The following is a 21,096-nucleotide window of genomic DNA, read 5'->3' on the forward strand; positions in this document are numbered from 1 at the left end:
CATGCACACAGATACCCACACTCACCCACACCCAGACATGCACACACACGCACACTCACCCACACCCAGACATGTACACACACACGCACACTCACCCACAATCCACACGCACACAACACACACACTCACCCACACCCAGACATGCACACACACGCACACTCACCCACAACCCAGACATGCACACAGATACCCACACTCACCCACACCCAGACATGCACACACACGCACACTCACCCACAACCCACACGCACACAACACACACTCACCCACAACCCCCCCACAACACACACACACACACACACCCACAACCCCCACACGCACAACACACACACTCACCTGTAGGATGACATTGCTTTGTCTTTTCCCCCTTTGCCACAAGGAGCTTAGCTTGTCACACCATCAAGGTGCTCCCGAGTCACTCCCATCCCTTTGTTTAGCTGTAATCACTTCTCTATGCTCTCTTCCCCAAAACAGATAATCAGCTTTTCCCCCTAACCTGACTCTGTTAATTTGTAAGGTCAGACCTTTCTAGGATACTGAACTTATAAGTTGATATTGCCTTTCTCCTCTCCTTATGCCTTTTGAATAATTTACTTTAAAGCAATGTCCTTTTTGTATAGACACAAGAAGACAATATTATGCTTTTGTAACGGGATTTAATTGGCCTTGAATATTATTCCCTCCCAAGCATCTGCTTTCTTGACTTATGCCTCAGTTGCCCTCAGTTCCTAGCACCCCAAAATCAGGGTCCTGACGAGGGACAGGACGGATCCAGGACAAGCAGTGAGTTATGTGCTACCCTGGCATTGAGATGGGCCTGGCCAAAGCGCCTAATGCTTAACTATAAGTTAAGAGCTTGATCATGGACATGTCATGTCATGATCCAAAAGTAACAATGAGAAAAGTAACTTTCCTATCCGCTAGGGATAGGAAAGACTAATCTGGCCTGAGCACTGCAGTCTGAGATCAAGATGGCCCCAGTAGAACAATTCTATAAGCTTAATGCATCTCTTATTGTGTCCATACAAAATGATTGATATTATGAATGCTTGTATGTTTGCTGGATGAGGAGAGGAGAAACACACTCATGGGACTCCTCCCTTGGGTGATAGTCCTGCTGAAGGAGAATCTGTCCTGGAAGCAACATCCCCTGAAGGGAGAGAACTTTACCCCTATTGATGGTGACCACACCTATGAGTACGCCCCAACCCCTCATGCTGGGGGGATTTAACTAGGCTGTGAGAGTGGGCTGGGGGGCGAGATCCAGAGAGATCGAGAGCCGGGAGAGAAGCAGAGAGAGAGAATGAAATAAACGACAACTGATCGAGCAACCGGCTTGGCCCTTGTTTTCCTCCTCCGTCTGCCCCGTGGCCTGGGCCTCTCCAGCTGGGCAAGTGGCCCCGGACCAACCCCCTCAAACCCGGGGGTGGCCCACAGGGAGAGCCGCCGGGGCTCTCGCCTGGCCACCCCCCGGCAGATGTTTTTTACACTCACCCACAACCCACACGCACACAATATGCTCACCCACAACCCAGATGCACACACACACGCACTCACCCACCGCACTCACCCACAACCCTGATGGACACATACATGCACACACATCCACAACCTAGATGCACACACACACGCACACTCATGCACCACAAAGATGCACACACACACACTCACCCACAACCCAGATGTGCACAGACACCCCAGGCATGTACACACAGACGTGAACACGTCTTGTGCATACACACAAGGCATGAACACACACTCCAGTCATGACACACATGTGCACACACGGATGCTGACTGCACAGACAACACATGCCTGTATTCACACATGCACCCCCACCCGTTACAGCTCACATCCTGGCTGCAGTCCGGGGCTGACAGTGCCTGGGTGTGGGCTGGAGGTCACCTTCCTGGGCAGAGCTGGGATGTTAGGGCTGTGGCTTTGCTCTAAAGTGGTCTCACTGTCTAGCAGGACTCTGGGGGCCGAGGACTTGTAACAAGGTCCTCGTGCCATCACTCAGATGACACTGCTCAGAACCCACTGCTTAGGAACTGTGCAGAAAGGCCCAGTGATGGGGTGACTCTCGCCCGTGCAAGCCTGGCTCTCAGAAAGCGCTGGGGCTGCCTTCCTGGTCTGGACACTTGAGTCACAGTTTGGGGCCAGTTTTCTCTCCAGAACCCGTGTTCTCGGCCAGAGCTGCAGGAACAGCTTGTGAGCTGGGCCCAGCCACAGAGACGCCCAGCTTCCCCCACTTCCCTGAGGGAACCATGTGCAGAGGCAGCCGATAGTCCTCAGGCTGAGGCTTCCTGAGGGTCTTCCTGTGCCTGGAGGGACTGGGAGGGCCCAGGGTGTCCGGAGGGCAGATGCTCTGCTGTACTCACAGAACAGACACGACGCTGTCTCCATGGCTCGGGTGGCATTTGGGTGGGTCCTGGGAGCTGGGCCCGGTGGCAGAGCCCAGCTGGGTCTTGGCAGAGCCGGCAGCAGGACTCCAGGACAAGGTCCTGCAGAACCTGGGCAGTGCAGCCCGGGGAGACCCGCACACGCGCGGCTGAGCCCCTAGGTGCTGCCAAGGCCCCACAGCCCCTTGCCCGGCACCACCCTGACTCGCACAGACGCTGGACCTGCGGTCTGTTCCCCACCGCTGCCCCAGGCTTCTCTCAGCCACACGCTGGCAATGTGCTAAGGAGGACAAAGCGCTCAAGGGGCTGAAAGCTTCTCAGCATGCGGGGCTGGCCCCGGGCCCTGCTACCCAGACGATACAGCCCCTGAGGCCTGGTGGCGCCCAAGGAGCTGCTCAGGTCGGGCACTGCTGGGTGGGGGCGGGGCAGGGCAGCCTTCTCAGCATGCGGGGCTGGCCCCGGGGCCCTGCTACCCAGACGATACAGCCCCTGAGGCCTGGTGGCGCCCAAGGAGCTGCTCAGGTCGGGCACTGCTGGGTGGGGCGGGGCGGCCTTACCTTCTTCTCAAGGTCCTGACTGCCGCAGGCGTCCATGAGGGTCGGAAACACCTCGGACCACCCATCACCTGTGCAGTTCTTGCTTATGTTTCCTGGAAGTCAAGTCGGGCTGTTCGGTCTGCAAGCACTGAGCAGCTGGACGAGGGGGTCTGTGCAGTGCAGGCCCCACCAACTCAGTGCCCAAGTGTGCCTCCTGCTGGCTGGACCCTCAGCTTCTAGACTGGACAGGGACCCCACCTGGCACTGGGGGGAGGAATCAGACATGTGACACAGAGCACAGGACGATGAGGAGAGGAGAGTGGAGTCGAGCTTTTCCCGGGACCCGGACTGTCACGCTGTGAGGCCAGGCCATCTCAGCAACCAGAGCGTGTTCCATACCAGCTTTGCAGCATGAACAGGCTCGAGTGGGCAATCGTGGTTGCTACCTAGAACAGCCTCGTCTCCTGGCTCTGCTCACTGGCTCAGGAAGACAGTCTCAAGCACATGCTCCAGAAAGGAACAGGCTCCTTCTCTTCTGCTCTCTTCCTTCTCACCCCGACCTGTGCCGCCATCCCAGGTCTCTGGCCCAGATGAAAAGTCGTGCTCTCAATGCATTGTGCCTTTCTGACTCCCAGTGCATTTTCTCTTTTCTATTTCTCAGAATGGACTTCTGTTGTTCTGAAAATCTGTGTGTATCATGCAGCAAGATTTTGGAAATAGAAACGAAACACACCCAAATAAACCCCTTCCTCAAAGGAGCCCAGCGCTGGCTGGCAATGCCCTGTGCAGGGGGAGAACAACCCCCAACCCACTGCAGGCATGCTCCTCAGTCATCTCAGTCCTGCTCTGTTTGGAGGTGAGCACTACCCCAGTCCCTCTGGTTGGGGGCGAGAGCCTTCCCTGTCCCCGTGGCTGGGGGTGGAGCCTTCCCTGTCCCCGTGGCTGGGGGCGAGAGCTTTCCCTGTCCCCATGGAAGGGGGCAAGAGCCTTCCCTGTCCCCGTGGCTGGGGGTGGAGCCTTCCCTGTCCCCGTGGCTGGGGGTGGAGCCTTCCCTGTCCCTGTGGCTGGGGGTGGAGCCTTCCCTGTCCCCGTGGCTGGGGGGGAGAGCCTTCCCTGTCTCCGTGGCACCCACCTGTCCCTGTGGTCGGAAGCGAGCACCTGTCTGTCCCTGGGGTTGGCTGGTGGTGCCCAAACAGCTCCCTACATTCCCGTCAGCGTTGACAGCCCTGCTGACTTGGCTCTGAGGAGGCTGACACTGGGCTTCCTGGTGTGTGTCCCCCATGGGAGTGACAACAGCGTCTCAGGAGCACAGAGGCACAAAGATGGTACCTGGTTTGCTGTGGAAAATGCTGAACACTTTCGGACATGGCACGGTGACAGTCTCGCCAAGCTCTGCAGGCCGCCAGCAAGTGATGTTGTCCCACACGCCACTGCAGGCTGTAGGGAGAAAACAGAGGTGACTACCAGCCACAACCGCAGGACGGCACCCGCAAATTCAGGGTGCCTACAGGGCAGCAACTGCTGAAAACCTTCGCAGCTCCCAAGCCCATTGATTACAGCATGACCTAGTTTTCTCTGACCAGCACTAGCAAAGAGCAATACTGAGAGCAAATGTAGCCTGTGCGTTCATTTAGTCAGTGCGGGGCAAACTTCCGCACCAGGGATAGAGAGAGTAGCCTCGGGCAGTGTCCCTTCCCAGGGGCAGAGAGTAGCCTCGGGCAGTGTCCCTTCCCAGGGGCAGAGAGTAGCCTCGGGCAGTGTCCCTTACCAGGGGTAGAGAGTAGCCTCAGGCAGTGTCCCTTACCAGGGGCAGAGAGTAGCCTCGGGCAGTGTCCCTTACCAGGGGCAGAGAGTAGCCTCGGGCAGTGTCCCTTACCAGGGGCAGAGAGTAGCCTCGGGCAGTGTCCCTTCCCAGGGGCAGAGAGTAGCCTCGGGCAGTGTCCCTTACCAGGGGCAGAGAGTAGCCTCGGGCAGTGTCCCTTCCCAGGGGTAGAGAGTAGCCTCGGGCAGTGTCCCTTACCAGGGGTAGAGAGTAGCCTCGGGCAGTGTCCCTTACCAGGGGTAGAGAGTAGCCTCGGGCAGTGTCCCACACTAGGGGTAGAGAGTAGCCTCGGGCAGTGTCCCACACCAGGGGTAGAGAGTAGCCTCGGGCAGTGTCCCTTACCAGGGGTAGAGAGTAGCCTCGGGCAGTGTCCCACACTAGGGGTAGAGAGTAGCCTCGGGCAGTGTCCCTTACCAGGGGTAGAGAGTAGCCTCGGGCAGTGTCCCTTACCAGGGGCAGAGAGTAGCCTCGGGCAGTGTCCCTTACCAGGGGCAGAGAGTAGCCTCGGGCAGTGTCCCTTCCCAGGGGTAGAGAGTAGCCTCGGGCAGTGTCCCACACCAGGGGTAGAGAGTAGCCTCGGGCAGTGTGCCACACCAGGGGTAGAGAGTAGCCTCGGGCAGTGTCCCTTACCAGGGGTAGAGAGTAGCCTCAGGCAGTGTCCCTTACCAGGGGCAGAGAGTAGCCTCGGGCAGTGTCCCTTACCAGGGGTAGAGAGTAGCCTCGGGCAGTGTCCCACAACAGGGGTAGAGAGTAGCCTCAGGCAGTGTCCCTTCCCAGGGGTAGAGAGTAGCCTTGGGCAGTGTCCCTTACCAGGGGTAGAGAGTAGCCTCAGGCAGTGTCCCTTACCAGGGGCAGAGAGTAGCCTCGGGCAGTGTCCCTTACCAGGGGTAGAGAGTAGCCTCGGGCAGTGTCCCTTACCAGGGGCAGAGAGTAGCCTCAGGCAGTGTCCCTTACCAGGGGCAGAGAGTAGCCTCGGGCAGTGTCCCTTACCAGGGGTAGAGAGTAGCCTCGGGCAGTGTCCCACACCAGGGGTAGAGAGTAGCCTCAGGCAGTGTCCCTTCCCAGGGGTAGAGAGTAGCCTCGGGCAGTGTCCCACACCAGGGGTAGAGAGTAGCCTCGGGCAGTGTCCCACACCAGGGGTAGAGAGTAGCCTCGGGCAGTGTGCCACACCAGGGGTAGAGAGTAGCCTCGGGCAGTGTCCCTTACCAGGGGTAGAGAGTAGCCTCAGGCAGTGTCCCTTACCAGGGGCAGAGAGTAGCCTCGGGCAGTGTCCCTTACCAGGGGTAGAGAGTAGCCTCGGGCAGTGTCCCTTACCAGGGGCAGAGAGTAGCCTCGGGCAGTGTCCCTTACCAGGGGTAGAGAGTAGCCTCGGGCAGTGTCCCTTACCAGGGGTAGAGAGTAGCCTCGGGCAGTGTCCCACACTAGGGGTAGAGAGTAGCCTCGGGCAGTGTCCTACACCAGGGGTAGAGAGTAGCCTCGGGCAGTGTCCCTTACCAGGGGTAGAGAGTAGCCTCGGGCAGTGTCCCACACTAGGGGTAGAGAGTAGCCTCGGGCAGTGTCCCTTACCAGGGGTAGAGAGTAGCCTCGGGCAGTGTCCCTTACCAGGGGCAGAGAGTAGCCTCGGGCAGTGTCCCTTCCCAGGGGTAGAGAGTAGCCTCGGGCAGTGTCCCTTCCCAGGGGTAGAGAGTAGCCTCGGGCAGTGTCCCACACCAGGGGTAGAGAGTAGCCTCGGGCAGTGTGCCACATCAGGGGTAGAGAGTAGCCTCGGGCAGTGTCCCTTACCAGGGGTAGAGAGTAGCCTCAGGCAGTGTCCCTTACCAGGGGCAGAGAGTAGCCTCGGGCAGTGTCCCTTACCAGGGGTAGAGAGTAGCCTCGGGCAGTGTCCCACAACAGGGGTAGAGAGTAGCCTCAGGCAGTGTCCCTTCCCAGGGGTAGAGAGTAGCCTTGGGCAGTGTCCCTTCCCAGGGGTAGAGAGTAGCCTCGGGCAGTGTCCCTTACCAGGGGCAGAGAGTAGCCTCAGGCAGTGTCCCTTCCCAGGGGTAGAGAGTAGCCTCGGGCAGTGTCCCTTACCAGGGGTAGAGAGTAGCCTCGGGCAGTGTCCCTTACCAGGGGTAGAGAGTAGCCTCGGGCAGTGTCCCTTACCAGGGGCAGAGAGTAGCCTCAGGCAGTGTCCCTTCCCAGGGGCAGAGAGTAGCCTCGGGCAGTGTCCCACACCAGGGGTAGAGAGTAGCCTCGGGCAGTGTCCCTTACCAGGGGTAGAGAGTAGCCTCGGGCAGTGTCCCTTACCAGGGGTAGAGAGTAGCCTCGGGCAGTGTGCCACACCAGGGGTAGAGAGTAGCCTTGGGCAGTGTCCCACACCAGGGGTTGAGAGTAGCCTCGGGCAGCATGTACCTTGTGATTGTAATAGAACCCTTGTCTGTTCCTGGCTGTGTGGGCCCCTCCCTACCCACAACACTAAAGTGAGAATTGCTGAGCATTAGTTCGTCAAGGAGATGTCAGGTCCAGGGCTAAGTGCTGTCTGCTCTCAGGGAATACTAGAACTTCACGGACAACTTTTTAACTAAATTACTTGATACGATGGAATGGGTTTTAGGGGCTGGAGAGACAGTACAGCAGGCAGGGCCCTTGCCTTGCATGCGACCGACCCATATGGGATCCTGTCACCCCGAATGGTTCCCTGAGCCCCATGAGGAGTGATCTCTGAGCACAGAGCCAGAAGTAAGCCCTGAGCACTGCTGAGTGTGGCCCCAAAACCAAGAAAGAAAAAAATATAGTTGATTTTAATCATAAAATAATTCATTCTCCTTTTTATACTGCTATCACTTGAAACATTTTTCAAATCTCATGTTTCATCTTCATGACCACCTGGGGCCTACGGAGCTCCCGCCTTACTACCCACAGGGGAGGCCAACTCTCTCAACACCAACGAGGGAATCCACATCTCAAAGCTGTTCACCGCGGAGGCATCTCTACTCTGTGATCTTGGAAATCCTGTGGTTTAGTCAGACTTCAACAAACTAACTAGCCACATCTGGGACGAGGTTTCAGGTGAGCAAACTGGCTGCAGTTAGGATCAATGGGCTTCTTGCATTGAGTATCCACAAAGAAGGACCAAGACAGCTGAGAGAGCAGCACCAAGACACGGCAGAAATCTGGTGAGTGCCATGGCAGCTCAAGGTGTGGCGGAGCAGAGGGGCCTGTGGAATGCCAAGACATTCACTGGAGGTTCCGGATGACAGGCACCTGCAGATTGGGCATTCAAGTGCAGAGCACTGAGGTCCCAAATGCCACCTCACTTTAGGACGTGGGCCCAGCCCAGCAGGAGCTGGGCCAGCATGGCTGAGAGGAGGCGTGCCCTGTGGGGGCCAGTGGTTCAGCTACCTGAGGGGGCCTCAGCTACCTCAGCACCTGCCCCTTGTTTGGGGGAAGTCTGAGCCATCACTGCAGACACACTGAAAGCTACACAACAAGGAGTGAGGTGTCCACATTCCAGGGAAAGCACAGCGTTCTACCACATGGAGAGTCTGGAGTGCCAGCTGAGAGCCCACACAGGGGAGACGCATCACAGCCTCAGGATGGCAGCGAGGAGAGGAAAGCAAAGAAAGAAACAGCTCCTACGTGTGCTCTTCAGGAAAGGAAAATGCACATCAGAGAAAGCTCCCAGAGAAGCCGGGCTGTCCCTGACTGTTTGCATCCAAAGAATTTACAATGCTCCACTTTCAAAAGAACCAAAGCACAGAATTCTAATAGCATCAAAATATCCCTCTTCCAATGCTCAGCTCACTTGAGGCTGCACTTTGTTCAGGGCAAAGCAGAAGGTGTGTGTAGTCCAGGTCCCGAGCACATGTGTGGGAGTGACGGGAGGGTCGTTTGGGGGTGGGGCCAGATTCTGGCGAGCACGACACCCCAGCAGCAGAACAGCCCAAGAAGAAGGCGAGCTCGAGAGAAATCCTCCTGGACAGTCAGGAGCAGCCTGGCTGGCCAGGAGGGACAGTGGGCATGAAGGAGGACCTCATATTGCTGCGCTTCGTGCCCAGGTATCTGGCCGGTGAGACAGTGGTCAGGCAATCAAAGTCTGGAAAGATCTGCTGTGCTCACATACAGACTCTGAAAGCCACCTGTGAAACTGAGTATTTCCAATTTTGCAAGATTCTAAATAAAACAACTGAGTCTACGGAGACTCTTCTTAAAAATGACACCATTATAAATGGTTGATTATGGACCAGTACATGACCAGAACCAGACACGAATGGACACCACAGCTATCAATAAGTGCTGGTGTATCATTAAGCAAAATATCAGAGAGATGAGCTCAGGTAGCAGGTAAAAGAACATGAGCCAAGTGGTAGCGTAAGTCAGTACTAAGAAGCCAACGCTCAGAGCTGTGTTCCCCGCTTGGCCACCCCCAGCCTTAATTAAATTTGATTATTTAATTTGATTTGATTTAAGCCTTAATTAAAACAGCTTAAACTTGCATCAGTGTGGCCCCTGGCCCCTGACTGGGCACTTGGCCTCACCACACAACTCGGCCAGAACCCTGCTCTCTCACGGAAGTCCCTTGGGAAACTCGCTGAGCTGTGGTCAGGTCAGAGCTGAGGTCAGGCAAGCAGCTTGCCAGCCAGTGGCCTCTCCAAGCGTAAGAAAGGAACCAAGCCTGCATGCCTCTGGGGTAGCTTTCTCAGGCCCGTCTCTGTCTGGGTTTCAGCTGAAAATGTCACTTACGATCCCCGAGCACTTGAGGAATAATGAAACTGAGATGTCGGGCAGGAAGTGGTTGCTCACCGGCCAGCGTCTGAAGAGCTGTAAGGAAGGGAGAGCAGCCGTGTATGCTTCTAAGGGGGTGTGTGCCCCTGACATGGCTGCCTCGAGGGCACTGTGTGGACTGCAGCCTTGGGGACTTCAAAATGCCCCTTACCCCGTGTACCTTGGTGCCAAGGAGAAAGCACAGGGTCCCTGGGGAAGGACGCAGAGGGCAGAGGTTTCTGTGAAGGGACTGTATCCTTGCAACATTCCAGACACGTGGTTCTGTGAACTCAGAGCACTGCCAGGACACTGGGCTCATCACAGTGCAGGGACACGCTGCTGCTCATGCCACTGGGGTGGGCTTCCACCACCACGAAGGACTCCCCCGCACCTCAGGTGAAGACCCTCCACCCCAGAGCCCCAGGCGGACCCTGCCAACAGCTGACCATCTGTACTGCTGGTTTGGAGTCTCACCGTCTGTCACAATGAGCCTGAGTATTTCGGGGAAGTCACAGCATGAGTCTCACGGCTCGGGGATGACACTGTCACGAAGGAGCCTTTATGACCCTTCCCTCGCGCTCACGGCCATGGGGACTCACCCTGAGCAAGGGCCCCGCGGCATTCGTCCTGAGAGAGACGGAGCCACACAGCTCTGCTGCCCCTGCCCTTCCAGGCCAGGCCTCTGCTCTCCTGGACCATGGCTGCCCCGACCCCGAGGCCCGTGGCCACCCCTGAGCTTACGGCTGGCAGCTGCCCCTGCTCAGGCACCATGTTTCATGTTGCCCAGACACGCCAGGAGCACAGAGCCACAGAGTCCTCCCTCCCCCATGAGCCACACCCAGACGGGCAGTCTCCAGCCCTGGCTGTCTGAGAGGAAGGGGCAGTCTGTGGGCAATACTCGGTACCAGGCGGGTGTGTCTGCGCTCAGCCTCAGAGCTTCATCCTCGCGTGGTTCTGGGCGTGGGCAGTGCCCTGTGCAGATGCCCTCAGTGGCCTATACCCCAGTGCCCACATTAGAAGTCACCAGAGACAGTGCTCAGAGCACAGCTGGGCAGCCACACCGAGAGCCGCGGGCAGTGTGAGAGATGCCCATAGCCAGACCCACAGGGACACTCAGGACAGACCGAGCCTGGCATCAGAGCACTGTGGGGACTCGCAGGAACACCGGGGGCGGAGACAAAGACGCTTCTGGCCTGAGGTGTCCTCCAGCTGGCAGGGAGCCTCCTCAGGACAAACAGCACCAGTAGCTTCCTCTTCCAAATGGATTAATTTAAACTTAAAACCACGGATCCTAGCTCCTGCCAGACTCAGACTCTGCAGAGGCAGGACAGTGTAGCCCTGCCCTCAGCACCGAGCTGGGGCCACCTCTTCTGTCCCTTCACGCAGTGCCCCCAGCCTCACGGGACCCTCTCAGGGCGGCTCTGCAGCAGCAGCCTGCGGCTCCTCCCCAGACAGGGCCGGGGCCTGGTGCTGGGGTGCCTCCTGGGCCTCACCTGCCCCGTCTGTCCTCTGGGGCTCGCGGAGTGAAAGGAGGAGGAAGGGCTGCACTTGAGGGACTGAAGTGCTGTTTGGGGCAGAGGGAGCGGCGAGGTCTCTGCAGGGTCCACGGGGCCTCAGCCCGCAGTGGAGACACTGTCCAGCCAAGCTTTCTTTCCTCATGATTAAGACTGGCTTCTATCCACCTCTAATTTTTCAACTTGAGGTCAAACCAGGAGATTTAAGGACACACAGCAAGGCAGAAAGGCAATAAAGGGCCAAAGGCAACAGGACTCACATCCACCCCCAGACTGAGTCTGCAAGGCAGGGACGATGGAGAGAGGCCTCCGGGCTAGAGGGGGAGGGTCTCTGGGGAGGAGAGTGGTGTGGGAGCGTCACCAGTCAGTAAACCATGGCATTCAGTCAGTAACGATTTTCAAAGACCAGCTGAGAAAGCAGTCCCTCCTGGACCCAGGCCCTGCCTGTGCGACCAGGGCCCCGGGCCGTGGTGTCTGAGCCCTGCGGTCCCACACTCTGGCACCAGAGAACACAGGCAGCCCCCACGGGCTGTGGTGCAGGGCTGCGGAGGGCGGGGGCTGGACAGGCAGCCTGTCAAGCTCCTGCTGACCCTCTGCTGTCTTCAGGAGCCTCCTAATTTAGTGCCTACTCTGACTGGGTGTTGCTGTTCTCAGAGCCCTAGTGGCTCCCTGTGACCCGGAGCCAAGGCCCATGGTGGGGGTATGCTGGGCTCCACAAGAAGGTTGCTCAGAGGGTCCCTGCCCCACGCCCATGTCCGGTGCCCTGGGCACGTACCCCCTGTCCTGTGTCCAGCACACACTCAAGTGCTTTCAGAACCTTCTGGGCTCTGGAGTTGGGCATCATGACTTCATGTGCAACCACAGACCTGTGTGCCTGTGTGCCCACAAGGCTGTGTGCCTATGTGTGAGCACAGAACTGTGTGGCTGTGTGACCACAGAGCTGTGTGCCTATGTGTGAGCACAGAACTGTGTGGCTGTGTGACCACAGAGCTGTGTGCCTGTGTGAGCACAGAACTGTGTGGCTGTGTGACCACAGAGCTGTGTGCCTGTGTGTGAGCACAGAACTGTGTGCCTGTGTGAGCACAGGGCTGTGTGCCTGTGTGAGCACAGGGCTGTGTGCCCGTGTGTGACCACAGAACTGTGTGGCTGTGTGACCACAGAGCTGTGTGCCTGTGTGACCACAGAACTGTGTGGCTGTGTGACCACAGAGCTGTGTGTCTGTGTGTGAGCACAGAACTGTGTGCCTGTGTGAGCACAGGGCTGTGTGGCTGTGTGACCACAGAGCTGTGTGCCTGTGTGTGTCCACAGAGCTCTGTGCCTGTGTGTGTCCACAGAGCTCTGTGCCTGTGTGTGAGCACAGGGCTGTGTGCCTGTGTGTGTCCACAGAACTCTGTGTCTGTGTGTGTCCACAGGGCTGTGTGCCTGTGTGTGTCCACAGGGCTGTGTGCCTGTGTGTGTCCACAGGGCTGTGTGCCTGTGTGTGTCCACAGGCCTGTTGCCTGTGTGTGACCACAGGGCTGTGTGCCTGTGTGTGTCCACAGAGCTCTGTGCCTGTGTGTGACCACAGGGCTGTGTGCCTGTGTGTGTCCACAGGCCTGTTGCCTGTGTGTGTCCACAGAGCTCTGTGCCTGTGTGTGTCCACAGGCCTGTTGCCTGTGTGTGACCACAGGGCTCTGTGCCTGTGTGTGTCCACAGAGCTCTGTGCCTGTGTGTGACCACAGGGCTGTGTGCGTATGTGTCCACAGAGCTGTGTGTCTGTGTGAGCACAGGGCCGTGTGCCTGTGTGTGAGCACAGAGCTCTGTGCCTGTGTGTGTCCAGAGGGCTCTGTGCCTGTGTGTGTCCACAGGGCTGTGTGCCTGTGTGTGAGCACAGGGCTGTGTGTCTGTGTGAGCACACAGTTCTGGGCTCCTGTGTAAACACACAGTTTCAGGGTCCTGATCCACCACAGAGCCAGAAGGCTCCCGATGTAGTGTTTCTTGGCAGAAGGGGCTGTAATTAATCTGTGAGTGTGTCCCCTGGGCTCTGCTGAGGACACAGGTGGTGACCGAGGAGATCTCACGCGGACCCCTGGGGCCCTGCAGCAGTGCAGGGCTGCAGCCGAGCCCACAGTACAGTGAGACGTCTGGTCCCGAGCTCCTGTGTGAGCCTGTCGGCTGTGGGCACCCACACTGACCTGTCTGGGGGGCTGGGAGAGGAACCGCTTCTGCGCCCCACTGTCCCGCTCTAGCGGCCCAGCACACACTTCCTGAGGCCCCGGACTCCACACAGGCCAAGCCCAGGCAGGGATGGAGTCACAGAGATGCCTTTCGGGGAACTCTCTGCCTCAAACACTCCAAGCCCTGTTGCTCTGTGGCCATGGGGTTCACTGTGCCATCTGCTGAGGCTGGGGCTATCGGTGGGTCTGCCACTGGATGGAGCCGAGGGGTCCTTCTGCATTTTGCAGCCAGGCATGGCTTCATTTGGGACAGTGGCTCAGGCCCCCAAAGTGGGGCATATCCTGGGCCTGAGCCAACAATTACTCAGTTCTGAGATGAGTTTCCTAAAGCCAGTAAGGAACAAATGGCCTTTCCAAGGTGACACAGAGGACTGCTGGAACCTAGAAGCTCTAAAAATACACGAATCCAGTCATCCCCAAGCATTAAACATCCTTCACTGGAGGCTGAGAGAGTCCAGGGCTGTGTCTGGGACCCCTGCCAGCGGTGCCACCCAGTGTGCCGCTCTGCCAGCAGCAGCCGTGGACCTACTGTCAGGTTTGCACAGAGCGAGGGGTGTGTGCCAGGCACGCAAGGGCTCTGGTCTCCCCTCCACATGGCCTCAGGCCCCCTCCATGTCAACAGTCTCCTTTCTCTCAGACACCCTGGCAGCCTGATGTCTGCCATGATGCATCCTAAGAGCGAGGGACACTCACTGCAGGGAACGAGGCAGCTCAGACACGGGGAGCCCTGTCATGCTTTTCCCAGGATAATCGGCACAGATTTATGGCCGCAACTTGGGTGGCTTCCCAGGATCATTCCAGAATATACATCTCTGTGTTATGACGCCCATGACAAACCTTGGCATACACAGCACGGCAGAGTGGGACCCGTGTGGAAGAGCTGACCAAGGAAGGCCATGCTGGCCCAACTTTCCTGGCCCTGGGGCTGCAGCTCCTCCACAGGGCCACCAGTTCTCGGCCCCACGACAGTGGTGCTACCTACAGATGTGGGTGATGGGTCAGGCCTGGCTCACAGTTCTGGTGGCCTCACAGAGTCCTGCGGGTTCCCCTCCCCATGGTGCCTCTGGGGAAGCGCGGCCACAGGAGCAGCTATGCCTTCCACTGGGGAGGGCTGCAGTTCTGCCTCAGTCCTTCCACAGAGAATCCGTGCCATAGTTCTACTTTCCTGAGAGCACGTACCGCACACACATGTTCAGAGAAACCATTTAATTAAAAAAAAAAAGATAACTGCTTTGTGCATTTGTGGCTACAACCGGAGAAAAATTCTGTCTCCTGGAGGACACGTGGTGGAAGGACCAAGCTTACAGAAGAGTTGCTGACAGGGGTCACCACACATCCCGAGGAAGTGTCCAGACACAAGTGGAGTAAAGGCCTGGACAGTTTCAGTTGCAGCCTTTTTTCTCCTGTGTATGCCTGTACAGCAAGAGCACTGGGGACAGAACTTGAGGAAGCTCAGCAGCATCGGAGGCCCTGCCTGTCACTCAGAATTGCCATTTGGCCCCTGTGCAGGATTTCCCCCTGCTTTGAAGAGTGTGGCTGCTCAGCTACGCTCCACGGCTTCGCATTTCTTCACCTTCCCATGTCTCACTCTGAACATACAAAGATCCTAACTGTAGGCACTTAACACACAGTTACACACAATAAACTACAGCAGACTGCAACGGTCACAATGGCAAAGGAACACAGAACCGTCAGCAAGTTTAGTGAGTGAAGATGCTATCCCCGATGGCTCAACCAGCAATAATGAGCTATATAGCCTCTGATAGGAACTTAGAGAAGAACTGCTGAGGGTGTATAAGGAGTTCAAAGAAACAATGGAAAGCACCACCAATAAAGCACAAGCAGAAATGAAGAAACTACAAACAGAAATGACAGATCTGAAGAACCTGCTAGGTGAAATTAAAAACTCACTGGAGTGAAAACTCCAAAATGAGGTCCAGAAAACCTCCAGACAGCAGCAGAAGGTGGGAAAAAAGCCTCAAAATAAACCAACGGATGACAAGTAAACTTTAGAATGAATTCAATAGGAGCAATATAAGAATCATCTGGGTCCCAGAGGGGCAAGAACCCATGATGAAGCAACAGTCAAAGCCATCACTGCCGAGAAGTTCCCAGAGCTGAATATAGTGTATGCTCCCAGATCCAGGAGGCCTGAGGGCACCAGCTAAAAGAAATCCAAATAAAAATGCTAGAAGACATCCTAATCAGAATGATGAAAACCACAGATAGAGATATACTGAAAGCATCAAGATCAAAGAAGAAAATTATTCACAAAGGAGCATCCTTAAAATTTACAGCAGACTTATTATATGAAACCCTCTGGGCCCAAAAACAGTAGTGGGTTATAGAGAAAAATGCTCAATGAAATGAAGGCCTCACCAAGAATACTTTCACCAGCCAGACTCTCATTAAGATCTGAAGGAAAAATATACAGTTTCAGAGATAAACAATAACTAAAGAACTTCACAGAATCAAAACCATCATTATGAGAACTAAACAGGCTACTTTAAGACAAGTCCCCCAAACATGCCCACATAAGAAGGATGGCACAAAACCCCATGACAATGATCTCCCTCAATGTCAGTGGCTAACTGCACCAATTAAGAGACACAGAGTGGCAGGATTGATTAGAAAACTGAACCCAACATTCAGATGCCTGCAAGAAACACATTTGAACATTTAGAGAAAACACAGACTGAAAGTCAAAGGTTGGAAGACAATTCTTTGAGCAAATGCCCCTCTCAAAAAGGCCAGTGCAGCCATACTAGTGTATGAAGAAGACACAGACCTCAGGATGAAGTTTATAAGACACAGAAAAGGTCATTTCTTAAAGATCAAGGAATCTGTACATCAGGAAGAACTCAAATTTCTAAACACATATGCACCTAATGAGGGACCAGCAAAATATTTAAAACAACTGCTAACAGACTTGAAGAAAGACATTGATAGCAATACAATAGTAGTTGGTTAGAGATTTCAACACTGCTTTGTCACCTCTTGATAGACCATATATACTGTCATTCTCAAAAGGCCGAATACACATTCTTCTCCAATACATATGGGACACTACTCTCCAAGACAGACCACATGCTGGGACACAAAACAGACCTCCATAATGCCAAAAGACCTCCACAAAGTCAAGAGCATTAAAATCATATCAACTATCTTCTCATACCATGATGTACTGAAAGTAGAAGTTAGTCACAAACAGAAATGGAAATTAAATAGCTTGTCACTGAACAACCAGTGGTTCAAAGAGTAAATTAAAAGATTCATGGAAACAAATAAGAATGAGGGTACTTACCTACCAGAACTTGTAGGGTACAGCAAAAGCAGTGTTAAGAGGAAAGTTCTTTGCTATGCAAGCATTCATCAGGAAGGAAGAAAGGGCCCACATAAGTAAACTGTTTGCAAACTTAAGAAATTGGAAAATAACCAACAAAAGGATCCCAGAACAGTCAGGAGGAAGAAAATAATAAAACTTAAAGTGGAAATTAATGAACTGGAATCCTGAAAAACAATCTGAAATATCAATGAAACCAATTGCTGGTTCTTTGGAAAAAAAAATAAACAAGATGGATTAAACCACTAGAAAGACTCACACAAAGAGAACCCTAATAAACAAAACTAGAAATGAAAGAGGGTATATCACAATAGACACCACAGAAATTCTAAGGATCATCAGAGATTACTTAGAGAATCTTTATGCCACAAAATGAGAGAACCTACAATAAATGGGTAAATTTTGGCACACCTATAACCTCCCAAGGCTGAACCAAGATGATTTGGAATACCTGAACAGACCTATCACTATTGAGTAAATTGAAATGTTAATTACAAGTCTTCCCAAAAAACAAAAGTTCAAGCCCAGATGAATTCACTAGTGGATTTTTTCAAACCTTTAAAGAGGACCTACTTCCAATCATTTTCAGACTTTCATAGAATTGAAGAAACAAAACCACTCCCAGTTTCTATGAAGCAAACATCACCCTGATACCAAAAACAGATACAGAGCCCACTCAGAAAAAAGAATTATAGGTCAATATCCTTGATAAACACAAATGCAACAGAATACTAGTAAATAGAATCCAATAACTCATCAAAAAGAACATATACCATGACCAGGTAGGATTCATTCTAGGAATGCAAGTATTGTTTAACATATGCAAGTCAATCAACATAATAATACCATGTCAATAAAAGAAACATTTAAAACCATATGATCATGTCAATAGATGCAGAGAAAGTATTTGACAAGATTCAATACCCATTCATAATAAAAACTCTCAAGAAATGGGAATTGAAGAAACTTTCCTTAATATAATCAAAGCCATCTACCACAAGCCTATGGCAAGCATTATCCTCAATGGGTAAAAAGTAAGAGCTCTAAGATCAGGGTCAAAACAAGGTTGCTCACACTCACTCACCACTTCTATTCAGTATGGTACTGGAAGTACTTGCTGTAGCAGTTAGACAAGAAAAAGATACCAAGGGCATCCAGTTAGGAAAGGGAGAAGTCAAGCTATCACTATTTGCAGATGACACGATACTATATTTAGAAAATCCTAAAGGCTCTACAAAAAAGCTCTTAGAAACAATAGATTTGTATAGTAAGGTGGCAAGGGTACAAAATTCACATGCAAAAATCCATGGCTTTTCCTACATACAAATAATGAAATAGAATAAAGAGTTAATTAAAAAAATCCATTTCACAATCGTGCTTCAGAAAATCAAGTACCTTGGAATCAGCTTAACTAAAGAGGTGAAGACATATGCTGTAAAAAACTAAAGCACGCCGATGGGCATGTGCACTCGCGGGCTCTCCGGGCAGCTCTGTCTCACCACCCAAGTTCGGTGCTCTGGAACCGCTGTGTATGGGCTGGATCGGGACAGCCGTCGGCCAAGGACAGGCGAAGGAAGAACGAGGACCAAGGTGGTTGCTGATTAGTTACCGTTTATTCAATCTTCCATCTTTCTCATCTCCCGCACTCCCAGCTCTATCCTCTCTCTTGATCTACTGCAGCCACCTCTCATCTCTCTCCTCCCTTTTTTCTCTCTCACCCTTGCCCCTAGGTTACACACTGCCAGGTAGCAAAATCAACATAGGAAAGCCCTTCCTCAGGGCTGTTAGGTTCAAAGGGAACACAACCTAGGGGCATTCCAAAACCCTTCCTGACTCTTACGGTGTTTTTCTCCTTTCCTTAGTCCAAACACTTACTAACATCTTAATACTAGTTATTTTTGGATGGACATAGCAAGAGATACATTGAGGCTTGCAAGGCAGCTCTCCTGGCAACATCTTGCCACGGACTCAGACCGCAGCACTCAGGCCAGATTAATCATTCCTCACCCTAGCAGGGTCCAAATCTAGTTATCACTGTTGGATCATGACAACATTTGTCCATGATCAAGCTCTTAACTTATAGTTAAGCATGAGGCACTTTGGCCAGGCCCATCTCGATGCCAGGGTAGCACACAACTCACTGCTTGCCCTGGGTCCGTCTTGTCCCTCGTTGGGGCCCTGCTTTTAGGGGTGCTAGGAAGTAAGGGCAGCTGAGGCTTAGGTGGAGAGAACAGATGCCCAGGAGGAAAATATCATGTAGAGTGAAAAGACTCCCAGGTTACAAAAGCATAGCATTTGCTAAGTCTTCCTGTGTCCACACAAAAAGGACATTGCTCTTAATAAACTATGCAAAGGACTCAAGGAGAAGAGAAGAACAATATTTACAAGTCAACAGAACACTAAGAAAGAAGCTACAAATAAACAAAGAGGAATGGGAGCACCATAACGGGAGTAACCTAATAAACCTGAACTACCTGAGGCTATGTTATCCTACAATATGCAAAGAAAATTATAAACACTACTTCAAGAAATAAGAGAACACGATGAAATGGAAATACTTCCCCTGCTCATGGATTAGTAGGATGAATATCACAAAAATGGCAATTCTCCCAAATCATCGTATAGACTCAATGCAGTCCCATGTCATCTTAAAAATAAATATATCAAACACTCCTGAGATTTATATGCTACAATACTGCCTCCTACCCCCTAATAGTTAAAGCAATTCTTGGGGAAAATAAGATGGGAAACATCACCTTTCTCAACTTCAAACTGCACTACAAGGCAGTAGTAATTAAAACAGCATGACACTGGAATAAAGACAGACCCTCAAATCAATGGAATAGACTTGAACATCCTGAGACAGACCTTCTGGTATATGATCAGTTAATCTTCAACATAGGAGAAAAACATATGAAGTGGATCAAGAAAGCATCTTCAACAGAAAACAATATTGATATTCCTCAAAAACTAGAAATTGAGCTTCCAAATGACCCAGAAATACTCTTCCTGGGAAAATACCCTAGTGGCCCCAAAACACAGTGCAAAAAAGCCATCTGCACTTCAATGTTCATTGCAGCACTTCTCACAATAGCCAGAATCTGGAAACTACCCAAGTACCAAGAACAGATGAGTGGATAAAGAAAACATGGCACACCGACACAATAGAAAATTACACAGCTTTTAGAAAAATCAAGTCATAAATTTGCATATACATATAAGTGGATGGACATATAGAGTATCATATAGAATGAGTCAGAGGGAGAGGGACAAACATAGCATGACTGCACTCAGTTGCAGGATATAACAAACAACAACATAATATGTGGATAATACCCAAAGACAGTAGAAACAAGGGCCAGGAGGACTGGCCCACGGTGGGAAACTTGCCACAAAGGGGAAGTGGAGTACAGTTGGGACAGGGAAGAGGCCATTGTGACAATGATACCTGGAAATGATCATTCTAGACAAAAACTGAGTGTGAAAGGAGGTAGAGTGACATGCATGATACCCTCTCAGTAACAGTATTGCAAACCACGTGCCTAAACAGAAACTAAGAGAGAAAGGAGAGAGAAAAAAGTGCCTGCCATAGAGGTAGGCTGTGGGGGAGAGTGGAGGGTGGTCAGGAGGGAAACTGGGCACATTATGGGTGGTGGGAAATGTGCACTGTGAAGGGGTGGGTGTTGGGGCATTATAGAACTGAAACTCAATCATGGACAACTGTGTAACTGTACCTCCAAGTGATTCAATGAAAACATTTTTTTAAAAACAGCACTGCAGACAAAGATAATGTCCACTCTGGACTGACATGATGGAAGCCCCCTCCCCTATGGGCTGACATCACTGAGGCCCCACCTGCTTCTGGGCTAACGTCACAAAGGTCCGTCCCATCAGGGTCGCCATCTGTCACAAGGTGGAGTTCTCATGACTCTGCCTTACCCCCTGTGGCCTGCAGCCCCTGGGGTCGCCAGCGTCCCTCTGGGGGATGGAATGAGCTCTGCAGAAGAGAGGCTAACACTGCTTGCTGAGAGGAAGAACCTGTGTCTGATTCAGGCTCTCATCGGCAAGGACTCACGCAACCTTTCACAGGAAGCTCAAACCAGTAACCCTTTGCTCAAAAGAGTCAAAGAGAAGCGAGGGCTAGAGCTTCCCTGGGGGCCCCACCCAAGGACCCTTGATCTCTCAGGAACAGACACCCTCCTACCCTCAGGCTGCAAGCCCCCCACATCAACATGCAGAGCCAAAGGTACCAGAAGGTCTCCAGAAAACCACAGAGCTGTGCATACGGGGTCTGGGTGTCAGCAGACGGCTGACACGTAAATGCATGGGACACGAGGTCAGCATGGGTCACACATGCTGAGGATGTGAAGTCATTCCCAGCCATGTACATACTCAGGACATGGTGTGAGCCCAGGTTAATACACACTCAGGATGTGATGTGAGTCCAGGTGACATACATGTTCATGAGATGGTGTAAGCCCAGGTTACATACACACTCAGGATGTGATGTGAGCCCAGGT

The 21,096-nt window shown here is 52.9% G+C and overlaps 1 protein-coding gene across 2 annotated transcripts in view; it reads right to left on the minus strand.

Annotated features, from left to right (window-relative positions):
- The window catches only part of VIPR2 (vasoactive intestinal peptide receptor 2), a 59,630-nt gene that overhangs the window by 30,799 nt on the left and 7,735 nt on the right, over nucleotides 1–21,096 (minus strand). For both annotated transcript variants that reach the window (XM_055140969.1, XM_055140968.1), the window contains exons 3-4: nucleotides 4,268–4,375; nucleotides 2,960–3,051 (exon numbers count right to left, since the gene is read on the minus strand). In XM_055140969.1, coding sequence (XP_054996944.1) covers nucleotides 2,960–3,051; nucleotides 4,268–4,375 — 200 coding nt within the window. The remainder of the gene's footprint in view (nucleotides 1–2,959; nucleotides 3,052–4,267; nucleotides 4,376–21,096) is intronic.

This window comes from Sorex araneus, chromosome 1, assembly GCF_027595985.1.
Source record: "Sorex araneus isolate mSorAra2 chromosome 1, mSorAra2.pri, whole genome shotgun sequence".
Taxonomy (NCBI): domain Eukaryota; kingdom Metazoa; phylum Chordata; class Mammalia; order Eulipotyphla; family Soricidae; genus Sorex; species Sorex araneus.